At 56.5% G+C, this 24,536-nt stretch overlaps 1 protein-coding gene across 4 annotated transcripts; it reads right to left on the minus strand.

The window, feature by feature from the left end:
• Positions 1–1,677: 1,677 nt before the first annotated feature.
• On the minus strand, positions 1,678–21,677 carry LOC144260051 (uncharacterized). Of its 4 annotated transcripts, none has more exons than XM_077808561.1 (8): positions 21,561–21,644; positions 19,988–20,203; positions 16,131–16,244; positions 15,649–15,762; positions 14,869–14,982; positions 12,731–12,832; positions 12,157–12,264; positions 1,678–5,120 (listed from the first exon to the last, which is right to left on the minus strand). In XM_077808561.1, the coding sequence occupies exons 2-8, from the start codon at positions 20,070–20,072 to the stop codon at positions 3,739–3,741; spliced, it is 2,019 nt and encodes a 672-aa protein (XP_077664687.1). In that variant the 5' UTR covers positions 20,073–20,203; positions 21,561–21,644; the 3' UTR covers positions 1,678–3,738. The 4 variants fall into 4 exon arrangements, with proteins under 4 accessions (XP_077664687.1, XP_077664686.1, XP_077664688.1 ...); XM_077808560.1 differs by having other exon boundaries at positions 1,678–5,123; XM_077808563.1 differs by lacking the exon at positions 1,678–5,120 and adding an exon at positions 7,260–9,677.
• Between the last annotated feature and the right edge of the window lie 2,859 nt (positions 21,678–24,536).

A 24,536-nucleotide genomic window follows, 5' to 3' on the forward strand; every position in this document is an offset into this window, starting at 1 on the left:
CTGCTAGAAAAGAAGGGTCCTGAAAATATGATTCAGTGAGGGGTGAAATTCACCCTGTGCAGAGGAGCCTGTGACGGGGCAGCGGCCCCTCACTGGCTGGCAAAGGGTTAATAGCAGCCCTTGGAGTGGCTGTGCAGAACCCAGCCAACCAGAGGAAGGCTTAGAAGCAGCCAATCAGGGCCAGGCTGGGTCCTATAAGAAGGGCTGCAGGGCAGCGAGGAGCTCAGTCTCTCCTGGAGCTTGAGGGAGGAGGCCTGGCTGCCCGTAGAGAGAAGTGCGTGCGACAGAGCAGTGCTGGGCAGGGTCGGGGGAGCAAGTGGAGCTCCAGCCCGGCTGGCTCCCAGACTGCGTCCTTGACACAGGGGCCGAGTAGGTGCTGGGGCTATGGAGAAGTGGCCCAGGGAAAGCAGGTAGCGGCAGAGGGGAAGGAGAGGCCATGAGCAGCTGCCAGCGAGAGGGTCTGTGGGTTGGGGCCCAGAGTAGTGGGCAGGCCTGGGCCCCCCCCCCTTTTGCCCCACTGGCCGCTGGGGGAAGTGGCCAGCCAAAGGACTGCAGTTTGCCGCTGAGCAAGGGGCTGGACTAGGCGCTCTAGTCCATTGCGGCGAGAAGCTGGGCGAAGGACTGCGGGTTCCCTGGAAGGGGGGAGACAACGGAGTTGGGGCACAGCCGGAGGGCCGTGCCCTGAAGAGGACGCCACAGGCCGGGAGTCCCAGACAGCGGAGACGGTGGAGAAGCAGTGACGGAGAGTGAGACACTACAAGAGGAGGGTGCCCTGCTGGACAGAGCGAATTCCCATAGCAACCAGTAGGAGGCACCGTGGGTGGTGAGCACAACCCAATACAGAGCCAGACCAGGCCTAGACACCACTTCAGCCCTATAGAAATCCCTCTTGTTCTCCTTTCCCCCATGGGGGATTTTGGTCTCCTGGACCAACGCACCAATCATTCCACCCTGACTCCGGCCAGTCCCTTTGGCTGCCATTTTCCCCCAGTCATTCACTTGGCCCAAACCAACGCCCTTCACGCGCTGTCTGTAAATCCCAAGTTGACTTGAAATGGCTGGATCGTGAAATGTTCGCATAGCGCCTGCCCCCCGGGCTCCTTTAACAACAGAGGGATTTGGGTTTGGGGGTGGGGGAAGAGTGGACCCAACAGGGGACTCTGTCTCCACATCCCATCCCCTCCTACTTGTTGTGGTTCTCGGTCAGTTCTTCATCCGGAACCTGGCAGACCAACCCCACGGACGCTCCGTTTTCTCAAGCACTCCAGCCCCGAGCCCGTCTCGGCCACGGTGGGAAAAGCGCAGCACAGGCTGGAGCAGGGAGAGCCAGGGTGTCTTCGTTCCCGCCCCCAGAAGAGGCCTGGGGCAGGGAGCAGCAGAAGGCAGTGCCCGGATTGCTTGTTCGGACAGTTAGCGGGTGGAGGGAAAGCGCGAGATAAGACACACTTGGTTGTGAGCAAAGCACTTGACAGAGCATCTCATCAAAACGTACTGTCCCGGCTGACCCAGCGTCAGCAGAGACCATCCCACAGACTGAATGCTGGCTGCAGATGTGTTAGCCAAGAGTAATAACAACAGGCCACGGGACGGAGCTGGGAGCAGGTGCTCAGCGGGTGCCACGGCTCTGTTACTGGGAGCTCCTGATTTATGCCATTTCTTCACGAATCACCTAGCAGAGGCAGTAAGAGCATGTTATTAGGGAAGCAGCATCTGCCCTGCAGAGAGTCAGTGGGAAGGAAAGAATCCAGGAAGCAGGAAACACTGATCGGGACCTGGGGGAAGACCGTGGACAGCAGCGGATTAGACAGGAGCTTCCAGTCCATCCTGGCACCTGAAAAGGCCAATACACAGAGGCTTTGTGTAACGGAGCAAAGGGGTGACAGCCCCCATCTCTCTGCCTTGGGATAACCCCACTGGAGACGGCATGCTGTTCAGGGCTCCTCAGGAGAGCTGGAAAAATACCGATGGCCCGTTCAGAGAAGAGCCACAATGTGATCTGGGGGCACAAGGGATTGACTGGTGAGGAATGAGCAAAAGAGACAAGTAGGTCCAGCTTCACTGAGCAGTGACCTGACGGGACCCAATAACAATCCGGGGGAAACACAGGGGGGCGGGCACGGGAGAGAGAATTTTACAGTAGTTCAAGGTGGGGATGACTGGACGAAATCAAGGATTAAAGCTGAATGTCAGAAAAAAACTTCCTAAGGGGGAGACGTTTCAGGCTGTGGAACCACCCCCCCGAGAGGTGACACCCCAGAATTTGGGACACGTACAGTTAGACGGACCAAGCACTGGAGGGAACAGGCGTGCAGTGCCAGGGAGAAGTACTAGAGTTTATTAGAAGACTTATTAGTTCTTTTCCAAATCTAACAACTAGGATTCTAGGCTATCCACACGGAGAACGACAAATTTTAACGTTAAAATGACCCTTTGCCTAACTACAAACTAGCAACTAAACCCAAGTCCCTTTCACACAGGATGAGAAGTAGTCAGTGTCTATTAGACTGTGCACGGACCTCACAAGGGAGCGAGGGGCGACCCATCGCTGGAGAGGGTTAACAGGCTGGACATATCCCTAGAAAATACAGAGTAGAGCCCAACCCTGCATTGGCTAGGAATGGGCAAAATGACCAATCGGTCTTTTCCAGCTCTAACCAGTCTCTGTCACTGGAGGGTTTTAAGAGCAGGTTGGACAAACACCTGCCAGGGATGGTCTAAATAATACTTAGTCCTGCCAGGAGTGCAGGGGACGGGACTAGACGACCTCCCGAGGTCCCTCCCAGCCCTAGGACTCTGTGAATCTCTGTCAGATCTCTAGGTGGTCTCAGTGAGATGGTCACCTCTCAGGTCAGGGATCAGGCCGTACGCAGTTGCGAAGCCTGGCGCACACTCCTGGTGGGTAAATAGTCAGTAAGAGAACAGAGAGGAAAGAGCACTACAGTAATTATTGCTCCAGGGCATTGCACCCGGAGTCCTCAAGTCCACACTCGACTGAGGTTTTCTTTCATTTCCCAGACTGTCACCGGCCCGGCTGGAACAGGCGCTGTCCGTCAGGTCTGTCCAGTAGCTCCACTGAGGAGCTGCTGGCATAAGCCATAACTACAGCGCAGTAGCAAAGTCTCGCCCGCCCCCCAGTACCCACGGGGCCTGACCTAACAACACCACACAGCACAGCACCCCCCGCCCTGAGAAACCACTGGTCTTCGCCAGAACTATCCCAATGAGCACGACGCTCCCGTGTTTGCTCCACACAGGAACGGGCAGGAGAGTCCTGCTAGCACCCACCGCTCCTTTCAGTAGTAAGATGAAGACCCCCCATCGGTCAGCCCGGGCCATGTCATTCCCAACGCCCTCCAAGCGCTGCTCCATAAGCCAGATCCCTTCCCAGAAATCTCCCGTCCCTCCTGCCAGACGTTCTCTAGCACCTCTGGGGGTTACGTCCAACCCAGCAAATGGGATTAGTACTACAGCGTTGGCATCCTTCAGGGCAAGACTCGGGCCTTTGTTTGCATTTGAATTCGAGCTGCGTTGTGCAGGGAATGTGCAGTTGTGTTTTCCTTAGGGATGCACGGTTGGTTCGTCAGCGCAGGCCTTCAGCCTGGGAGCTCCTTGTGCCAGGGAGCCTGTTATTTCATCAGCACCACGGCATGTCCAAATCCTAAATTACAGCATTGCTCCTCCTCTGCTCCTGCTCAGGGGACGTAGCATGTCTCTAACTCCCTCCTTATGTACACTGCGTTAAGGCTTCCAGAGGCATTTGGCTTGCGGCACAGACAGCAGAAGCGGGTGCATCTGGAGGAAGGGGTTGAACGACTCCCCATCTCCGTAGCAGGACAAGAGTCTCTCCTCTGTGTGGACGGCCTGGTGCACCGTCAGCTCCTTCTTGTGGCTGAAGATCTTCCCGCACTCAGTGCAGGGGTAGACCCGCTCCACCGTGTGGGTGAGGTGGTGGGTCCGCAGGTTGCCCTTGTACTTGAAGCTCTTGCCACACTCCACGCAGGTGAAGGGCCGCTCCCCCGTGTGGATGCGCTTGTGCTTCATCAGCGTGGTCTTCAGGTTGAAGGTCTTGCCGCACTCGGCGCAGACGAAGGGGCGCTCCCCGGTGTGGATGCGCTGGTGGGTGATAAGGGTGCCCTTGCGGTTGAAGCTCTTGCCGCACTCGGTGCAGGTGAAGGGCTTCTCCCCGGTGTGGATGCGCTGGTGCTTGATCAGCTCCCCGTTGTGGCTGAAGCACTTGCCGCAGTCGGCACAGGCGAAGGGCCGCTCCCCGGTGTGGATGCGCTGGTGCCGGGTCAGATCCCCGTTGCGGCTGAAGCTCTTGCCGCACTCGGAGCAGCCAAAGGGCCGGTCCCCGATGTGGATCTTCTGGTGCAGGATGAAGGTCTTCTTGGCGCAGAAGCCCTTGCCGCACTCGGCGCAGACGAAGGGGCGCTCCCCGCGGTGGATCTTCTGGTGGGTGATGAAGTTGGCCTTGCGGTTGAAGCACTTGCCGCACTCGGTGCAGGAGAAGGGCTTCTCCCCGGTGTGGATGCGCTGGTGCAGGATGAAGGTCTGCTTGGAGCAGAAGCTCTTCCCACACACGTTGCATTCGAAGGGCTTCTCGCCCGTGTGGATGCGCTGGTGCCGCATCAGGTCGCCCTTCTGGCTGAAGCTCTTGCCGCACTCGGTGCAGGTGAAGGGCTTCTCACCCGTGTGCACCCGCAGGTGAGTGATGAGGTTTCCCCGGTGCTGGAAGCTCTTCCCGCACTCGGTGCACGTGAATGGCCGCTCGGCAGCGTGGGCTCGCGGGCGTTTCACCGGCTCGGTGCTGGCGGCCACAGCCCCCCTGCGGTCAGAGGCCGAAAGGGATTTCTGGCTGGGGTTGCTTGTCGGGGCCGTTGGCACCTTTCCCTTGGGCTCAGGGGTTGTCTGCAGCCCCTCCACAGTCACCGTGTGTCTCTGGAGCGCCGTGATGTTTCCCTGAGCGTGTTGCACTTTCCAGTGATTAATGCTGGGTTCTGTCCTGAGCAAGCCCGGGGAAGCAGCCTCTAAGCCTCTCATCAGCAAAGCCTTGTTTGGTTTCACATCCTCTGGCTCTTCCCCAGGGTGCTTCTGCTCGCTGGCACCCCTGCTCCCATCACCTGCTGGGGAAAAGAGAGAGGCCAGATGTTATTCCGTGTGCCAGGGACGGGGGAATTCCCAGCGTTGAACGCAGAATACAGCTAAGTGCCAGGGCCGAGACGCTCGGTGGCACCCCCCTGTTTGTACAGAGACGCAGGCTCTAATGCCTTGCACCCTCTGAGCTCGCCGACCGAGAAAGCAGCTGCTCCCAGGCACTGCTCACCGGCGGAAGGTCCCATGGGTGCTGGGCAGCGTTCCCAAGAGCCGTAACTTCCAGAGACACAAGTGGCAGCGAGCGGCACTGACTGTCGGCGGCAGGTGGGCACCTCGCTCCCATTTGTACCTTGGAAAATCAACCTGAGACGTGCTGGGCTGGGTCACCGCCGCACGGCATCACCTCCCACAGCCATGAGAACGTCACCGTGGGACAGAGGCAGCGACGGGCAATTTTCTTATTCGTCTTAGGCCGTGTCTGAACCTACACGCTTCTCGCGGTACAGCAGCACGGATACAACTGTGAGCGCGCTTGCGGGGCCGCGGGACGCCCACGGGGGGGAGGGGCGCGGAGAGCTCGCGGGGCCGCGGGACGCCCACGGGGGGGAGGGGCGCGGAGAGCTCGCGGGGCCGCGGGACGCCCACGGGGGGGAGGGGCGCGGAGAGCTCGCGGGGCCGCGGGACGCCCACGGGGGGGAGGGGCGCGGAGAGCTCGCGGGGCCGCGGGACGCCCACGGGGGGGAGGGGCGCGGAGAGCTCGCGGGGCCGCGGGACGCCCACGGGGGGGAGGGGCGCGGAGAGCTCGCGGGGCCGCGGGACGCCCACGGGGGGGGAGGGGCGCGGAGAGCTCGCGGGGCCGCGGGACGCCCACGGGGGGGGAGGGGCGCGGAGAGCTCGCGGGGCCGCGGGACGCCCGGGGGAGGGGGAGAGCTCGCGGGGCCGCGGGACGCTCGGGGGGGCGGGAGGGGAGAGCTCGCCTGTCGACGTAATGAAAGCGGCTCAGTGGCGGGCGGTGGCGGGAGAGCGTCTCCCACCAGCACAGCACTGTGCAAACTAGCACGTATGCCAGCGAGACTTGTGTCGCTCGGGGGGTGGGGGGTGTGTTTTTTCCACACTCCTGAGCGAGACGCGTTTTGCTGCCGTAGCCCCAGTGCCGACGAGGCCTCACTTCAGTCCCCGTCCCTGCTGCACAACCCAGCACCCCACCGAAGCCAGAGGCAGCTAGAAAGACTCAAAGCGTCAATAAGACAAAAGAGAAACATCAGAGACCCAGGTGTTGCTATTTTTAATGTTTCCAGGCTCCTTTCTAGGCCGAAGATGCCTGGGCAAGGTCAGAGCAGGCTTGGACCTTTGCTGGCTTGTGTGACACGGACCCTCTCGATCCCTTGAGGCTGCCTGTCAGGAAGGGCCGTACTGGCTCACGCTGCGAGGAGCTGGTGAAGCAACAGAATAATCTGCGCCCCCCCGCTATCAACAAAACGGCACCTAGGTCTCCCCTGGCTTTACATCCTGCTTGCAGGACTCGCTGCTTTACGAGCTTGGGAAGGAGGCCAGGGAGCCGGTGGAGGGCAGCCCTGTCACCCTCTGACCCGGGAACCCCGCTGGAGGCCAGGCCATCGCACTCGCACAAGGCAGTGGAGGCTGGAGGAATTTCTCTTGGCTTCTCGTGGGTCACAGCCAAGGCCGGCTCCCCCCACCGGGTCAGCATCGCAGCCAAAAGAGGTGCACACAGCCAGAGGCCCTCGGGTAATGTTCACAAGATCTCTCTTGTCGCGAGTCAAAGACCACTCAGCAGGCACAGACCAGTCCCAGGGCCCGGCTCCAGGAGACCTGCCTCCTGCCTTGACAGGGCAGTTCAGGCCTCCAGACAGCACTGCAGTGAACAGAATGTCGGCTGACGCTTAAAAAGCAATCTCTTAACGCTAGCGTCCCCAGCTAACTGGGGCTTAGCCTCCGGCCCCCTTGCAAAGGGACCGTCTCTCGCTCGCGAGGGCAGAGAGATTTGCAGTTCTGGGCTCCACTGCACCCAGTGGCTACACAGGGTCCATGTGCTAGGAGCCCAGGGATTTGGAGCAATCAAATTTTTGAATTGCTCTGCGCCAGCTCCGCTCCGACACCGCTCCGCCTCAAATTAATTTTTAACTAAATAAAAAATGTGCATACTGTCATTTTGAAAAAACATTTTTATTCAGACTTTTAAAACAATTTAAATGTCATCAACAATGATATAAACTAGAATGATTCATGATTCATTCTGTAAAAAATTATTGCAGCAATCAAGTCGTCTTTCACAGTCTGCCGCAAATCATTTAAAATTAACTTTAAAGCCGAAAACAGTCGCTCTACACTGGCTTGAGTTGTCGGCATGCTCGAAGCAATTCGACAGGCAGCCTGAATGTGGTGTGGGTAGCTGTGAATGGCCTCAAAAACAGACTTCACTTTCAGCCTACCAATGGACTCCATCGCCTCACAATCTTCCCGAACATTTCTCTCGAATAACGCTTCCTTACAATTATGAATCGCAGAAACTCGCCGGCGTCTTTCTTGTTTATCCAATTCCTTTTCGAAGGCGTCTTCTTCTGAAGAATTGGTGCTTGAATTATCTCCATTTCCCTGTGATGGCTGAAGACGTCTCAGGGATGGACGCTCGAACAAGTTCAGAGTGGAGACAGACGTTTGAGAACAGCCTGCTATTTCTGAAGGATGTGAACTTTCCGAAACCGCAAATTTGACGGTTGAGGACCCCTTTTGTTGTGTTTTTTTTTCTTCAACCTCTTTCGCCGAGTTCAAATGTAGCAACAGATTTTGTTTTTCGAGTCGTTGAGCAATATCAAGGAGCCCTTCCTTTGCCTTCGGTATTTCCCTTGAGGTAAGAAGAATCTGATACCATGGGTCAACATAAACTCCAGCAAGGAAATGAATATTGTCAAAAAGCTTCTCTTCGCGTTTCTGCATGGAGGATAGAATTCCTTCTGCAATTTGTCCACCATTTTCTTCCAAGAATTTTGACAGTTTTCGCCATTCCTTCATTAAAACTCCTGGGGTTACATCGACGGCTTGAAGGTTCACGGTTGTTTGGTTTGGCTTTGCCAAGAGGTCTCGCAGGTTCTTCACTTCGTCCCATTCAGCTTTTGTTAACTTGAGTTCTCTTGTTCCAGCAGCAGCCGCCACTTGTTCACAGTAAGATTGAAAAACGAGAAGCCGATCAATCATCGCAAATGTTGAACCCCAGTGAGTCACAGTATCCAATGATTGAGTTACCCCATGTAGATCAAGCAGAACACTTTGAATAGTTGGGGTTCACAGTTTGACAACAACTTGTCGAATTTTTGCCAGAAATTTCTTTGCATGTTGTTTGTTCAGTCCATCCCAGATTGCCAACTGAAGAGTGTGAATACCACACCTCATCAGTTGGACTTTTGAGTCGTCCTCATGAAGCCATGTTGGAAGTATGAGGCTAGGGTCATTAACCCATTGCGCAGCAGCATCCATGTTGAGTTCGATTTCATCCATTCCTTTAGTGCCTTCATCAGGCAAAATAGCTTCAGTTCTGTCCACATCCCTGGTCTCAGAGGTAGAGATGGTTTCATTGTCCTCGCTGAAATTTTTGACGGCACACGTCATGTTTGCTGCATTGTCAACGCAGATGCTCAGCACTTGCATTTCACTGATCCCCAATTTTTCTAAAATAGCTTTTACTTGACTTTTCACGTACAAAGAATTGTGATGCCCTTCAGTGTCGATTATGTCCAAGGTTTTTACCACAGCTTTATCTTTTCCTTCTTCATAGTACTGAGCACTGATTGCAAGGAAATGTCTGTTTCCATGGGTTGCCGCATCTATTTTCAGGTAGCACAATTTTTGCTCCAAAGCTTTCTTGAGCTCTTTGCGACCAGACTCAGCTGTGCTGACAACTAAACGACGAACCGCATCGTGCCCCGTCAAAACGCCAAGCTGCCAACCCATTTCACCTGTAATTTTTTGGAATCCTTTGTTCTTTAGCCTGAAGGTATTGAGCGGTGTTGAACTCAAGCAAACCATTTCCATCAGCCCTTCATGGAAAGTATTGGCATCCATGATGATTGTAACCTTTGAGGACTTCAAATATGAGTCAAGTTTTGTTTGCTCAATTTTGGGTTTCTTTTCAGATGAAGCTCCGCAAAAAATCTTTTCTCCAGGAGTTTTCAAAGAGCCAGATGAACGTTGTTTCGCCGCATCAGCTTTCTGTTTTGCCTCATCTTCCTGGTCCTTTTTTGTAACCAGAGCCGCATAGTTTTCAGGATGGTTACGTTTTACATGCCGCCAAAGGTTGAAACTTTTCACGGCACTTGCCTCACTTGTCTTGAAGCTACACGGTTTGAGCTCGCCATTTACTTCCTTTTCCACCTTGCACGTTGCTGATTTCTTCTTTGCTTTTCGCAAAAGCCCAGATTTGGGGTTTTCAAATTCAAAAGTAAAGACGTTGTTGAGATCCTTTTCCGTAAATCGGCTATCAATCATGGGGGGCAGATTTGATTTTTTTGTTGAAGCCCTGGCCAAATCTTCTTGTGCTGCTACCGCAGCCAAAGGTTTCTTGTTATGATCTTCGAAAAGCAATGAACAAAAGCATTACACTTTTTTATAATGTACCTGCTTGTGATATCTTAACCACTTAAGGTACTTTGAATTTATTTTGGATTTTCTGGACAAAAATGATAGCATTTTCTTTTTTACACAAAATTATTAAAGTATATTTTAATATTTTAGCATGTTTCTCGCAGTTCTAATGAAGTATTTTTAATATACAAAATTAATTAAAATTTTTATTTATAAATTGCAAGTTAGTTTTTCTTATGAAATTTGCGGTAAAAATATTTGAAATATTTTCCAAGTTTTTAATTAATATCTCAAAAACACTTTAATACAGATATAGCCATGAAATGTGGTACGTGCCGTAGCATTAGTACGTGCTATCGTTCTTCTACAACATTCATTGCTGGGAAGTAATGAGGCTACATGTTACAAGGCTGAAAATAAACTTTAATGGGAAACAGATTTCGGAGTAGTAGCCGTGTTAGTCTGTATTCACAAAAAGAAAAGGAGGACTTGTGGCACCTTAGAGACTAACCAATTTATTTGAGCATGAGCTTTCGTGAGCTACAGCTCACTTCATCGGATGCATACTGTGGAAAATACAGCGTCCGATGAAGTGAGCTGTAGCTCACGAAAGCTTGTGCTCAAATAAATTTGTTAGTCTCTGAGGTGCCACAAGTTGTCCTCTTCTTTTAACGGGAAAGCGGATTCAAATTTAAAGCACAGTCCTTTTTGTAAAGAGAGGAAATTTTTGGAAATATGTTTTTGCTTCATCAGCCTGAATAGATTATACAAGAGAGAGGAAATAACAGGTTCTATCTTGTATAATGTTTCCAGCCTGATGAAGGAAAAACATTTCCGAAAATTTCCTCTCTTTACTAAAAGGACGGTGCTTGCAATTTGAATCCGCTTTCCCGTTAAAGTGGATTTCCAGCGTTCTATCATACAACAGCATTCAAATAAAATTATTTAAACCACAGGCATCATGAACTGGGGGGACTGGGCCAATTTTATTTAATATTTTATTAAATCTTCGACTATTTAACAGATACGAACCTGGAATATGATTTAATGCTAAAACATGCATTGAAACGGTACTCAATTTATTTTAATTAAAATTTTTAAACAGTTTTCTCAGAAATGGTTAATCTGCTTAGAATGATACAAACAATTTTATTATTACTTATTTTTCAACTTTGGAAACATACATTTTCAACGTAATAATAAATAATAACCAAAAATTATTAACATATTATGGAACATAATATTACCACTCGTAGCCAGGCGCAGTCGATGACAAGCCTTTCTTGAAATATGAAATAAAAATGACCAAACGCCAGTTCGGGACACCTATGGTTTAAATGTTTTTGGATAATGTAATATGGTAGCACATACTACACTAAGACACAGACATAATTTCATTACTTTATATTAAAGCGTTTTTGAGATATTAATCAGAAATTAACTTTTCATCACCTCCTTGAAGGGACTATAGCTCCCTTAGGAAGAATTTTAGGACACTTGCACAGAAATGTTCACAGAAATGTTTTTTCTTAAAATGACCTAAGGATTCACCCCCGAAGTTGTGCTGGACATTTTCCAATCACTCTGGATATATCACAAAACTCACTCCTAATTTATGCAAAAATGTTTATTGTATATTTATATGCCTGCTGCACACGACTTTTTCAGTAAATTTAAAATTACAAACGCTACCAAAAGACCGTTGAACAGATGACATATAAAATAAGTCCGCCAGAGTGATACGGTAGCACGTACAAATGTACCGGTAATGGGAGCCCGTGTGAGAAATGAGCTCAAGTGGTTAACATCTCTTGCAATATCTAAATACATCAATAAACAGAAACATTTTTTTTGCAATATACCTGTTTGCGATATCTTAAATGTTGCGTCGTGTCACACTTTTCCGTAATCGCAGCACTCAGCGTGTCTCGTTGATCAACCCTTACAAAAGAAGTATCAACACACACTAATCTACGCGAGTACGTACTCGCCTAACCTTGGCACAAGGGTGGGAGCAGTCTGCAGTGTTGCGGATGTCTGATAACTATCTCCAAAAAACTTGGTAATTTTGTATCCGTACATTAAATCTTGATTTCGGCCGACGTGAGAAGAACTGTGACATATTACGTAAAGTGGTAACGGAGATGTTAATATCAATTGTTTTACAATCTGAAACTTTTTGGCACCTTCAGGACTTTCTTGCTAAATATCACTCATTTTGGAGTGAAAATGAAAAAAACAAACTGGAGCAGTGGAGCAGTCAAGATTTTCTGTGCTCCAGCTCCGCTCCCACTCCGGGCAAAAACCTGCAGCTCCACTGCTCCGCGCTCCAGCTCCGAGCTCCGCCCCAAAGCCCCGCAAGAGCCGGCACAATACAGCCAGACTGGCTCACTAATTTCATACAGGGCCTCCCTGAGTTTCCAGCTCTCCCTGTCCCTCTTGTCCGGGGGGCTCAGCATGGCTCACCTGGGCTGGGGTAGCCAGGAATTCCACCTTCGCTCAGGCCCTGGGGATACCCAATGGCTGACTCATCGTCTGGCTCCACTTTCACGATAAGCTCCGGGTTTGCGTCACCTGTTCACAGGAAAGAAAAAGCCTCACCCAGTGTTTCCTGTGGTCACTCAGGGCTGGGGAGGGAGACCTTGCAAAGTAGCTTTAAATTGGCTTTTGATTGCCCCTGGGAACGCTGGCTGGGATGTGTCTGTCTGTGTGTCATTCTGCAGTCTGTGGCAGACACAGCAAGAGGCCTCAGATCTCCTGTCCCTGCCTGTGAATATATCCACAGGGCCCCCTGTCCTGTCCTCCTCCCACTGACTACAGTCTGCCCCCAATCCCTCACACGCACCCCTGGCAGTAGGGTGCCCCAGCTTCTGGCGACTCCTGTAGGCGAACCAGGAAGCCAGACACGAGCTGTGTGTGCCAGGATCTGGCACAGCCAGGGGCCCACCTTGAGGAATCTACAGGCGGGTCCCTGAGTTTCCAGCTCTTCCCCTCACACCTGCCCCCGGAGACCGTCCCGGTGGATCCCAGCACCACTCACAGAAGGGGTCGTCGGGACCGTCTTCTTCACAGTAATGCTGGCCACACTCGCCGTAGGAGTCGTCCTCGGGCTCCGTTTTGACGATGATCTCTGCTTTGATACCTGCGGAAAGCAAAGCACGTTGCACGTTCCCTACGCCCACGGCACGGCTGCGAGGGAGAGACTAGCTCCAGGGCAGCGTTCGGATCCCGCTGAGCTGTTCTCCCGTGGTCAGTGGCGTTCATTCCTAGGGAGCTCTTCCCCACAGCGCATTCATCCCTCAGGCATGCCAGGGAGGTCTTATCCCCGGTTAGCCGGCAGGGAGCTGAAGCACCAAGGGACCTGTCACCAGACAGAACCCAGATCCCCTAACCCCCGGCCACCCTGCCGGGGCCAGTTACACTCGGGGTGGGGCAGGGCAGTGGGGGAAACGCGGCCACCTGTTCATCGTGTCACTTCCTGGCAGGGATTCAGCCAGTGCCCATGGCGCCGAGGGACCTGCTGCCCCCCAACGCCCCCCTCGTCGGTTTGCTGCTGCGCTGCAGGAGCCAGCCCCAGGCCCAACGCCCGGCCAGCGCGCTCACGCCGTGGGGACACAAGGAGACTCCTCGGCATCCTCCCATCGCGAGGCCAGAGACGCCCAGCGGCACTGATTCGGGCAGCCGCAGGCTGCAGTCCACCGTGCCCGCTGCCCCAGGCAGAGTCACCCAGCTGGCCCACTGCTGCCATGCAGGGAGCCAGACCGGCTCCAGCTAAAGCCGCCCCCAGCACCAGGGCAGGCCGACCCCATTGCCCAGCCGGCTCAGTGGGGCCGCCCTGCACGCCCTGGGGGGGGTAGGGCCAGTGGGACGGGGCTAACTGGGCTCCCGGGCAGAGCTGGCTCACCCACACCGCGAGAGGGGGAAGTGCCTGTGGTTCCAAGCCTTCTCTGAAGACACTGCCCAACTCCTACCGCCTGATCCCCTCCCTGCAGCCCTTCCCCGTGCTGCTCTCCTCAGCTCCTCCCTGGATCCAGACTGTGAGCGCTGGAGGGCAGGGCCTGGCCTTGCCTGGCTGGGAGGCGTCTGCACCTCCTGTTCCAGGGCGGGTGTAGGGGGGCCGGGCGCAGCCAGCCCTGATCAGCCTTTCGCCGGGGTGGGCCCTGGCGCAGAGACAGCCCTGGAGGACGGAGCAGACAATCTCCAGCGTAAGGACAATAAAACGCTGCTCTTGGTGGTCGTCTTCATTGGCTTCTGGCCACTGGGGCTGCGACCATCCCCTGTGGGGAGGCTGCCCTCCAGGGGCTGGCTCGTTCCCCGGAGCATGGGGCAGGACCAGCGAGTGGTTAAGGCCCTGCTCTGGGTCCCACAGAGGTCTCTCATACAAGGCTCCGGGGGTCCCCTTGCCTCTCCCAGCTATTCGACGTGTACAGTGGCCGGGGAGGGGGGCGCAGACGATACGGAGCCCTGGGCTGTGGGGCAGCAGAACGCTGAGCGGGGCTGGCCACACATTCTGCAGGGCCCTGGGCACAGACACTTGCTGGGTCCAATCACGCTGCCCCCCGTGGCCAGTCCCCCCCAGCTCCGTGCATCCATTGCTCCCCACGCATGGGGCCCCTCGGCTGTGGGGTGCGTCCAGCCCCGCACGCTCCTGTGTGTGAGGCTCTGGGCACACCTCCGCCAGGAGCCGGGAAGCCGGAAGGAGACACCCCCGCACAGCCGTCCACGCGGGAGGGGAGCCGATCCCTGCGGCAGCCCATCTCCACAGGAACAGGAGGGGAGCTCGCATGGGGAGCTGCTGAGGAGGCTCGGCAGGGGAGCTCGGGGAGGGTGGGGGCATGTCCCCTGTGCATACCTCCACCCAGCTGACAACGTGGGGGGAGCAAGAGGAGCTAGCTGGGACACTGCAGGGGCGCCCGAGTCACCGTCTGCCTGGGGAACGCCCCACACACGGCCAGACCCAGCTACTCAGCGGAGGGGTCTGTCCCTCCCCCACTGCAGGGGAAGCCACGCTCACAAGGCCGGGGGACTCACACGGCTTCTGGATCCACTGTGTCCAGGGCCAGCAAAGGCTCCTGCCCCAGGAGCCCGACTCCAGGGGTTCACACAGGTCCCCCCTGAGTTTCCGGCTCGCCCCAGCCCCCTTCCCTGAGCTGGCCTGGGGCGGTTAGCATCACTCACCAGTGCTGGGGTAGCCAGGGAGGTCTCGGTCGCCCAGGCCCTGGGGATACCCCACATATGACTCGTCGTCTGGCTCCACTTTCACCACAATCTCCTGCTTCACGTCAGGCCAGCCTGTGCCCGGGAGGGGAACAGAGAGAGAAGGGAAGAAGGAATAACGTCCCGGGTCCGCGGGACAGTCCTGGGCTGAGCTAACCCTTGGAGACTCTGAACTGAACAGGCCCCGGCTGGGGAACCTGGACTGGGACTTTGGGGCTCTTGCATGTGAAATATTTTGTGCCCATCCTTTCCTGGCCCAGGGCAGACAAATAACGCTTATTTCACCAGAGAGAACGCACCAGACCCGCTGCTCGAGGCATCCCTGTGCTGGGGGCTCAGACCCACTCCCTGGGGATGGGCCCACGTCCCACGGCCGTGCTCCTCAAGGGGGGCTCATGCCTTGCTCTGGGAAGAAGGGTCCTGGCTGCACATGAGCGCAGGGACCACGCTGCTGCTTGATGAGCCCCTAGGTCTGGTCAACACGTCTAGTCCCAGTTAGTCCCAGCTTCCCTTCTGTGGCAAAGGCTACAGTGCTGGAAGCGACCCTGCAGCTCCAAGCACACCCGGCTTTGATCAACTTTTGGTACAGCTCAGTCCGTCTTGGGCCATTCCATGGTCAGAAACAGCTGGCAGGACACAGGCAGCCCGACTGTAGGAGTTTATAAGGGTTCCCCCGAGATCCTAGCTCTTCCTGGCCTCCCTTTGCCTGACCAACTCCAGGCGGAATTTAGCAGCACTCACCTGTGCTGGGGGCCTGGCGAATTCCTCTCTCTCCCTGCTCTGGGGGCGCCCCCGCGCACGGCTCCTCTTCCTGCTCCATTTTAATAAACACCTTGGGGCTGATGTCAGCAGAACCTGCAAGGACCGAGAGTCACAGTCTGGTTCCCGGGGCACCGACAGGCTGGCAGATACTTTTCAACCTATTTAGCTCATCCCAGAGCAAGTTCAGAGGTGACTCCACCGTGCTCTCCAAGTACCTGCCTGGGCAGAGGATCTCTGTCCTGTGGGAGCCGGCAGGACAACACACGGGGGCTGGAAGCTGAAGTTAGAAACATTCCAGCTGGAAAGAAGATGCAACGTGTGAGCGCTGCGGGGCGGGGGATGGACTGTTCATTGGCACAGCCTCCCCGGGGGCGGGTGGACTCTCCATAGCGTGGAGTCGGTAAAGCAAGACCGGCCGGTTTCCTGCTGAGCAGTCCTGGGGGGCTCAAAGCACCACTCACCCGCGCCGCACGTGTCCGGCATTCCCCTCTCTCTCATTTCCCTGCGATCGCCCACATGCAGCTTGTCCCCTCGCTCCATCTGAGACCGGCTTTCCATGTCAATGCGCCCGGAGCCTGCCCAAGGGAAAGACGAGTCACGCTCTGGGCCTCCCCGGGTCACCCAGGGCATGATCCATAACCCAATTCCCAGGCAGCATCTGCCTTTAACCAGAGACACGTTTCCTCCACGGGCCACAGGCTCAGGCCAGGCAGTGAAGACAAGGGGCACATTTGCAGTGTGAGGATTCGAACTCCCCACCCATTGGGGTCCCAGTAACCCAGGGCCGTGTGCTCTCCAGTCTCTCCCCCGCCCACACCCACAACCTGTGCTGTGCTCAATCCTCTCTAGTCACTACCTTCCCCCTCCCCGTTCTGTTCCTTCCCCTGCCCCCTCTTCCCCGGCACCACACGAGCTCCCTCTTCAAATCCCAGCACCCCCACTGGGACTGGCCACTTAGAGGGAGGTCAGGAAGAGCCAGTTATAACAGCCAGGGCTGCAGACGTGGGCAGGGATTTGGAGAGGGCTGCAGACCTCCTCCTCTCTGTGGCAGGAGCCAGCCTCTAGCTAATGGGGGCAGAGGGAACTGCCCCAGGGCAGGTTATCCCATCGCTGCCCCCTGCAGAGTTCTTGCCCCTTCCTTTGAAACGACTGGCCACAGTCAGAGCCAGCAGTACAGGGCCCGCTGGCCTGACCCAGCGTGACAGTTCCCCGAACACACGGCACACAGCCAGCTATTCCCACCGCCGAGCTCCCTGGGGCACCGGCCGTGCCACGCATGCATTCAGAACGAGAGCCAGGAGACATAAACCAGAAACACCCGAGCTCTTTGTTAGTGATCAACTCCCTGGGGCATTTCCCTGTCTCCTGACATGCCCTTGTGAGCCACTCCTCACCGCGTCATCCCTCCAGAGGAGACTGGCTCCTCAGGGCACGGGATGCTGACTGTCCATCTGCCTGCAGAGACCTTGTCCGCACGGCCCCACGGGAACACTCGCACTCTGCTGGTCCCTTCCCACACTTGCATCTCAAAGGCCCCTTTGTGTTATTTCTCGCTGGTTTTCCAACCCCTCCCAGTTCAGCATCCGCGAAGGTAGCCCACGCCGCGTTCACCCTCCCCCTACAGTCCCTCACAGAGACGTTAAATAAATCCAGGTGCACCGTCAATCTCAGAGACACCCCCAGCAGGGCACGGTACTGCCTGTCCCTGTCCTTCACTTATGGTCCCGCCGCCAGCCTAAGCCAGAACTATGGCCAACCAATGGCTGCCACCCTGTGTCATCGCTCTGCTGCGGACACCGGGCCAGACACTGGTGAGCTCTGACTGCTTCGCGCCAGCCAGTGAGCAAAGCGGAAGGAACATGAGAAGAACCCGGGTGTCAGCCAAGAGAACAGGGCCTAGAGCTCGGAGACCGATACACCCATCATGCTGCACCGGGAGCTGTAAGATCCGTGCGCCCCAATAACCGCCCTTGCCGACTCGTGGCAATAACTCTTATTGGGAGAGGCCAGCAGGACAGGGGTGGTGAGTAACAGGATGAAGCCAGATTTCTAGAGCCTCGATTCATGGCTAGCAATGGAGATGTCAGAAAGCCATCAGATACAACAGCACCTAGACAGACGGTCCCCAAAGCGGTGTGCTCTTCTCCCGTCTCCTCAGATGCCTGGTCTCCCTAAAACAGCCTCAAGATTTTCAATATCACATATTTGAACCTGGGGAAGAAATGACGTGGGAAATGGGTTTTAATTTTTATTTTCCTTGCACCGTTTCTATGCCCAGTAAAGTCTCTCCATGGGGTGTCCTCCTGGAATATCACCAGCTGCCTCTCGGCGGTGGGTCGAGGGGGGGCAGCTTTCTGCCTTTAACCTACCGCCCAACATAAACAAGAGGCAGCCACTTCCCAGAGACACAGAGCCAAGGTGTGCACACGTCCCAGTGCCGGCTTGGCTTCACTGCTTTTATTACACAGGAGCACCGGAACAGCTGCCTAGTAAAAAATACAAGACAGAGAAATCTAGCCAGGGGGTGATGGGCCAAATTCTGTGCTGAGCATCGCACACCTGGCAGGCTTGTTGGAATCAGGGGTGGAAGTCAAGACAGGATTTTGCCCTGTGGTTGGAGGGGAACGGAGCACCCTGGTTTATACCACATGCTGGTTTGTTTTCTCATAGGAGGCCGGTTGCTCTTGGTGGCCAATCTCACAGGTTCGCCAGGCCTTCTCCTCAATTCCAGGCGCACCCAACTCTCCCAGCAAAACCAGGGAGGCAGGAGTAGGCCTCCAGCTGGTAAATGCAGCAGGTGAGGGACACACACTCTAACTGGGAGGTTAAAATTAGTCCTGATCTGAAGCCAAGTGGAGCATTTCACAGATTCCAGCCAGTCTTATCGCCACCCAGCGAAACCACGAGCTTGTCTCTCTCCTGCCTCCTGTCCAGTAAAGCTCCGGCTGCCATTCTGCTAACTCTGCCCACTCCTCTGGGGAAAAACAGACAGTGACGTCCTCAGACATACCTGCACCCCGCTCACCGCTCGGGAAAGCTCCAGCTTTTGCCTATTTACGATGAGTGTTTACACGGCACCAGAGGCGGGAGCTAGGAGCTTTGCAGACACATCGATCCAGTGACTGTTCCTGCCCCGGGAGCTTGCAACGTAAGGGCTGGATTCTGCTCACCTCCCTCCCCACGGACGTCACGGCTGCAGTGTCGTTTGCATGGAGAGAGATGCGCATCTATGAATTCAGGATTTGCCTGGTTGTTGTTCCTCCCTCTCCATTTTTTTTAATCTCCTTCCTCTGAAGCATTGGGGTGGCCAGGGCTACAGACGGGATGTTGAGGGTGGGCCAGGGTGCTAAGGGGACACCGAGCGTTCTCGCTCTCACGTGCTGGGCTGGCTGGTTCATGCCCACATTTTCGGGGGTTAACTCATCGCCATGTGTGGGGTGGGGAAGAATTTCCCCCCCTGCTCGGATTGCCAGTCACCTGGGGGGAGGGGGCGCGTTGCCGTCTTCTGCAGCCTGTGGGTGCCGGTCCCTTGCCAGGATTATTGGGGTGTCTCTCACTTCAGCCTTTCCCTGACACTGACAGGCACTGGGGCCCCTCGGTCCCTCCGACCCTCCTGTGCTCTAGTCTCCTGTGGGCTGCAAAGCTCTGGTCTGATCTCGCCGTTGGGGTCAGTGGGTGGGTGCCGGGGGGCGCTGCTGGCCTGTGCTACACGAAAGATCAGACCAGACGCTCGGGTTGTCTCTTCCAGCTTTAAATTCTGTGATTCTGTGACTCCAAAGGGTCTATGGCTGCTCTCCACCTCTGCCTTGCTCCTGGGCACACCCCACATTTTAACACCTCCATTTTTAAAAACAAATCTCAAGAAAAAGGGGCATTGCAGCGCCATGTCAGTACCGGTTAGCACAGGCCATTAGGACATTGTTATTCACTTCGTAGTGTCTGGTGCAGGGGGCTCTGCAAAACAAGGACCCGGTCCCTGCACCAGATGGCTCATTTCCTAGGACCCCGCTACCGCAAGCCCTTGGGAGCAGCCGACCTCTGGGCCCCCACGGAGCCCCACGCAAGGCCAGTGTAGGGCCAGAAACAGACGAACAGAGCAGGGGAGCAAGAGGACAGGGTAGCACTGACATGGGAACGTTTTGCACACTTGGCGGTCGTCTCCGGCCTTGTTTAAACCCCCGTGTGAGACAACCCCTGAGAGCCGAAGTCGGAGACGTCACCGTCTACACGACGGGCAAACGGCACTGGTGCGAACAGCAGTGGGTAGTGTTTGTTTGGGCTGGTGCAGGTGGCTGTAATCCCCAATGTAAACACTCACACAGCTTGGCACCTGCCCAGCCATCACATGGCCTCTCTCTGCGGTGCTCTCCCCTCCCCAGGGCTGCCACCTCTCGAGAGTCCATCACGAGCCTCGTGATCTTTGCCGTGTTTGTTTAAAGCCCCAGCTGCCGGAGTCAAGAGACTGTGGAAGAATCCCCGCTTCCATGGATTGTGGAGAAAAGCCCGACAATGGGAAGCAAAGACACCGTAAAGGCTAGGAAGCAAATCAAACAAACCCAAAGTTTAAAAGACACTCAGGGCTTTTAAGCCAGTCCCATGATCCTTTGCAGCCTGACTCATGATGTTTGATCACATGAGGCTGCTGGCAGTATGGCCTCCCCCCTCCATTTATCATCATCCCTCACGGCTTATGTCAAATCTAGACCCAGACCTTCTTTATCTCCTTCACACCAATGACTGGCCTGCGGAACAGAGCCAGGGCTGGACCCGTCTGAGCCAGGCCACAGCCCGGCAGGACAGGGAAGCAGACATGGGAGGATTTCCAGTGCAAGAGAGACTATTATTGTCACATGCCCCTCTTGCTGTCTCCTCTTCTACCCTCTCCACCTGACAGATTAGGGTGCCTGGAGGCGACAGGGGAGGTCAGGGCGGGAGGATAAAGCCCCAATCCGGCAACTGGATCCCCGCCAGCAGATCCAATTGCCGGATCAGGGCCCAGGCTGCCCAGTGAAGGACCAGGGCCAGATCCGCAGCTGGTGTCAATCCAGGGAGCCCGGCTGCCATGGATGGAGTTGGTCCGATTTCCACCGGCGGAGGATTCCTGGCCCGTCCCCGTTTGCCCCCATTCTCAGCTACAGTTAAACACAAATCACCTTTTCCCCCTCTCCAAAAATCCCTTCCTGGGGGACCCGGCCAAGGAGCCGGCGCCTGGCGGGCGGTCCCGGGGGATGCGGGCGGGTGGCGCGGGGATGGTGAACAAGGGAAGCGCCGGTAGCAGCTGGGGGCGGGGGGAAGCCGGGGGACCCCCACGCGGCCCAGCCACTGTGCCCCGGGCTGAGCCTTGTCCTGGCCCCCGCCCAGCCCGTGCACGCCCCGTGCGGGCCAGGGGCGAGTGGAGCCACTCGTGCCCCGCCAGGAAGGGCTCTGCGGCCGGGGTGGGGCGCGGGCGGCGAGGATCCAGGTCCCCCGGCCCCGGCCAAACCCACGGCACTTGCAAGCCTCGCGGGGAGCAGGCGAGGGGCCCATTTGCTAGGGGGAGAGCTGACTCCGCCCCACGGATCCCCGAGCAGCCCCCCCCCCGGGAGTGTGGATCCCTGCGCGCAGCAGCCCCCCCCCGGGAGCGCGGATCCCTGCGCGCAGCAGCCCCCCCGGGCAGCCCCCCCCGGGAGCGCGGATCCCTGCGCGCAGCAGCCCCCCCCCGGGAGCGCGGATCCCTGCGCGCAGCAGCCCCCCCCGGGAGCGCGGATCCCTGCGCGCAGCAGCCCCCCCGGGCAGCCCCCCCCGGGAGCGCGGATCCCTGCGCGCAGCCCCCCAGGCAGGTCCCGGCCGGGCTCCCCGAGGCGCGCCCCGCGCAGGGAGCGCGCAGGGAGCGGGCAGCCCGCTGCACTCACCCGCTGCGCGCTGCGCCCCGGCTGCGCCCGGCTCCCCTATGGCCGCCGACTCGGGAACTTCCCCAGCCCGATCGGCCGTCGCCGGGGGCAGAGACAAAGGGCTCCGCGCCCGCTGCATCCTGGGAGCCGTAGTCCGCGCGTAGAGACGCGCGGGGCCGGCGCGCAAGGGGGGCGCAGGACGCGCGCACCTCGCCAGGGCGCGGGGCCAGGGCGCAGGGTTCCCCGCGCAGCGCCGGGCCGGGGGCGCTGTGAGCCCGGCCGCGGGGGACACGGGTTCGCCCGGGCTGGGGCCGGGAGGAAAACTACATCTCCCAGCAGCCGCGGGCGGCGCCGAGCCTTCGGCTCCGGTTTGGCACCGGAGTCTGCACCCCGCTCCGGTCCCGGGATCTCCCGTGTCCGGCCTGCGCTGCGGGACCGAGAGGCAGCCGAGCCGGCCCCGACCTCTGCACCCCCCCGCCCCGCTGAGCCCAGACTCTCCAAACCGGATTAGCTGGTGCAGAAATAACCCGGTGTGAACAGGCGGTGCTGGGTGGAAGGCAGGGCAGGGTCGCTGCGCCCAGGGCCCTCTCTGGCCCGCCCGTCTCCTGCTCCTGGGGCTGGCTGGATTTTCGGGCACATGACTCAGTGGCCCCTTCCCGGGCACAGAACAATCAGCGTCAGCAGTGGTTCGAATTTGTACTTTTCCGTGCCCAGAGGCCCCAGGCACGCCTGCGGACTCCCGGTGCTAGGAGCTGTACAGACAGGAGCAAAGAGACAGGCCTTGCCCTAGCCTAGAGCACCAGAGGCCAGGGGGATGAACCAGACAGGCGGGCAGGGCCAGGGAGAGGGAAGGAAGAGGTAACAATCCAGTCATCTTTAGCTTTTGGATCCCAATGACAGAAAGACCCTTCCAGCCAGGGACTGTAACACTGACCCCATGTGCTGGGCAGGCTGCAAGGAACTGGGTTCTGCTTAGTGCAAGCCTGAGTCCTGGACCCAACATTGGGTCACCGCCAGAATATTTCCAAGGACCACGTGGCACAGCCGGACCCATGGCCCTGGCTGGGCTCGCCTCCCTCTCCAGGCACTGCAGCCTCTGGTTCCCAGCGCCACTCAGGTCTGGCCCAGACGTCAGCGTGACCGGAGTAGGGGCAGGACCTGACCGAAACCGCCCTTGGGCAGGGCTGTAACCATGGCGGGGCGAGCAGGGCAGCTGCCCAGGGTGCAAAGCTGCAGAGGTAGCTCAGGCCAGGTGGTTCAGGCCAGCTCCACGCGGGGAGGGAACATCACCTCCACCCCCGGACTCACCTCAGCAGGCCTCCCAGCCGGTCTGAGGTGGGGGAGATGCAGCCAAAAAATCTGAGGGGCAAGTGACCCCCCACACGTGTCTCCTCTGGTTGGGGGCGCAAATATGCTTGCCCAGCCCAAGCACTAAAATGCCTAGTTACGGCTTTGCCGCAGGGCCTCCAGCCCCAGACTATTTACTGGGTCACGACGGGCCGTAAACATTTACAGGTGGGTCCTGAGCCCAGAAAGGTTGAGAACCCCTGTCGTAGAATAATGTGCAGAGACACAGAGCCTGCCCTGGGACGGGGCCGGGGTGCAAACACCAAGTCTTCTCAGCTGGTGTTTTGGTCACTGGCACAAAGGCTCCTAGAGGTGCTGGCTCTCTGGGCTCAAACCTGCATGCTGGGTCCGGCTCTGTCCTGGCTGGTGGAAGCCATGGGAAAGAACTGGTTCTGTCACTGGCTGGGGTTTTCAGGGGCAGGGTGCCAGCTGTCTTTAAGGAAGCTATTGCAGGATTCTCAATTCTACCTGTTAGACCAGAATCTCACCGCCCTGCTCTCATGCTGTGACTGGTTTTGAAAGTTTAGATGTAGATGAGACAGGGACTTCTGCCGCCCGGGGGCATAGTCTGGCAGCTTGAACCTTTCAGGGCTACATGTTCAGAAAGGCCGGGTGCAATCCATGTGCCATAAACCGTGCACGGCTGTGAATCGGGGCTGCGCGGGGTGGTATAAAGGTTTGATTGGCGTTTGTTTGCAAGCACATTCGCCATCGGTAGCTGCTGGAGGCTGCTCCGGGATTTGGAATGGTAACGACGTTACTGAGCGCGTCACTATCCTGGGTATATTACGTAATTCTATAAAATCCAGTTCTGCACCCAGCTGGGCTGGGTAACCGCTGGCTTTTCCCCACCTCTCCCCAGTTTGCTTGTTATGCCCACTGGTTCATCTTGCCTTCGAGTGGCTTTAGGGCTGTCTCTTGCCATGCTTCGCACAGCAGCTAGCGCGGGGCCCATCCTCCCCGGGAGCAATGAGAGACGTGGCGATATCCTGGGCGCACCTCCTGGAATTCAGATCAACATTACTGAGCGAAGTGCAACTCGATGGTTCTCACAGGCATTGACCTGTCACTGTGTTTGTGTTACTAGGGAATTGGATGTAACATCTCTAGGAGACTGACTAGTGGAATCTCTGGGAAGGGGCAGGAATGTCAAAGGATTTTTGGGACAACACGTGGGAAGTGGATTTCCTAGGAAATCCTGGGGGTTGGGAATGACCCATCTCTGAGTCCGTCCTCTTGAAGCTGAGAAAAACCCATTGTCCACTGATCCCCTGCTCCTGGAAACTCCAGATCAGAGACCCCTGAACAGCCTAAAGGATGGACTAAACTTTTCATCTGGGTGCTAGTCCTGAGCTGGGGCTGCTATGAACCTGTGACCCTAAAGGGGGGTTGAAGGACTACTCCTGCCAGAGCCCTTGTTGGGGTGAGGGGTGTGATCACTGGTAAGCTCCCTAGAATGTGTGTAGGTTCTTGTATTGTTTGTCACATGCTTTCTCTGTAATGCTTTTGACCTAAGAATGAATGTTTGCATAGAGAAGGCTGTGTGGTTGCTTAACCCTGGGCACTTGTACTGTGACTAATCTCTGAAGAGCAAGGAGACCTGCCTGGCAGACTGTCTGTTGCTGGGAATAAGACAGCGAGGGCAGGGAA

This window comes from Eretmochelys imbricata, chromosome 2 (genome assembly GCF_965152235.1).
Source record: "Eretmochelys imbricata isolate rEreImb1 chromosome 2, rEreImb1.hap1, whole genome shotgun sequence".
Classification (NCBI taxonomy): Eukaryota; Metazoa; Chordata; order Testudines; family Cheloniidae; genus Eretmochelys; species Eretmochelys imbricata.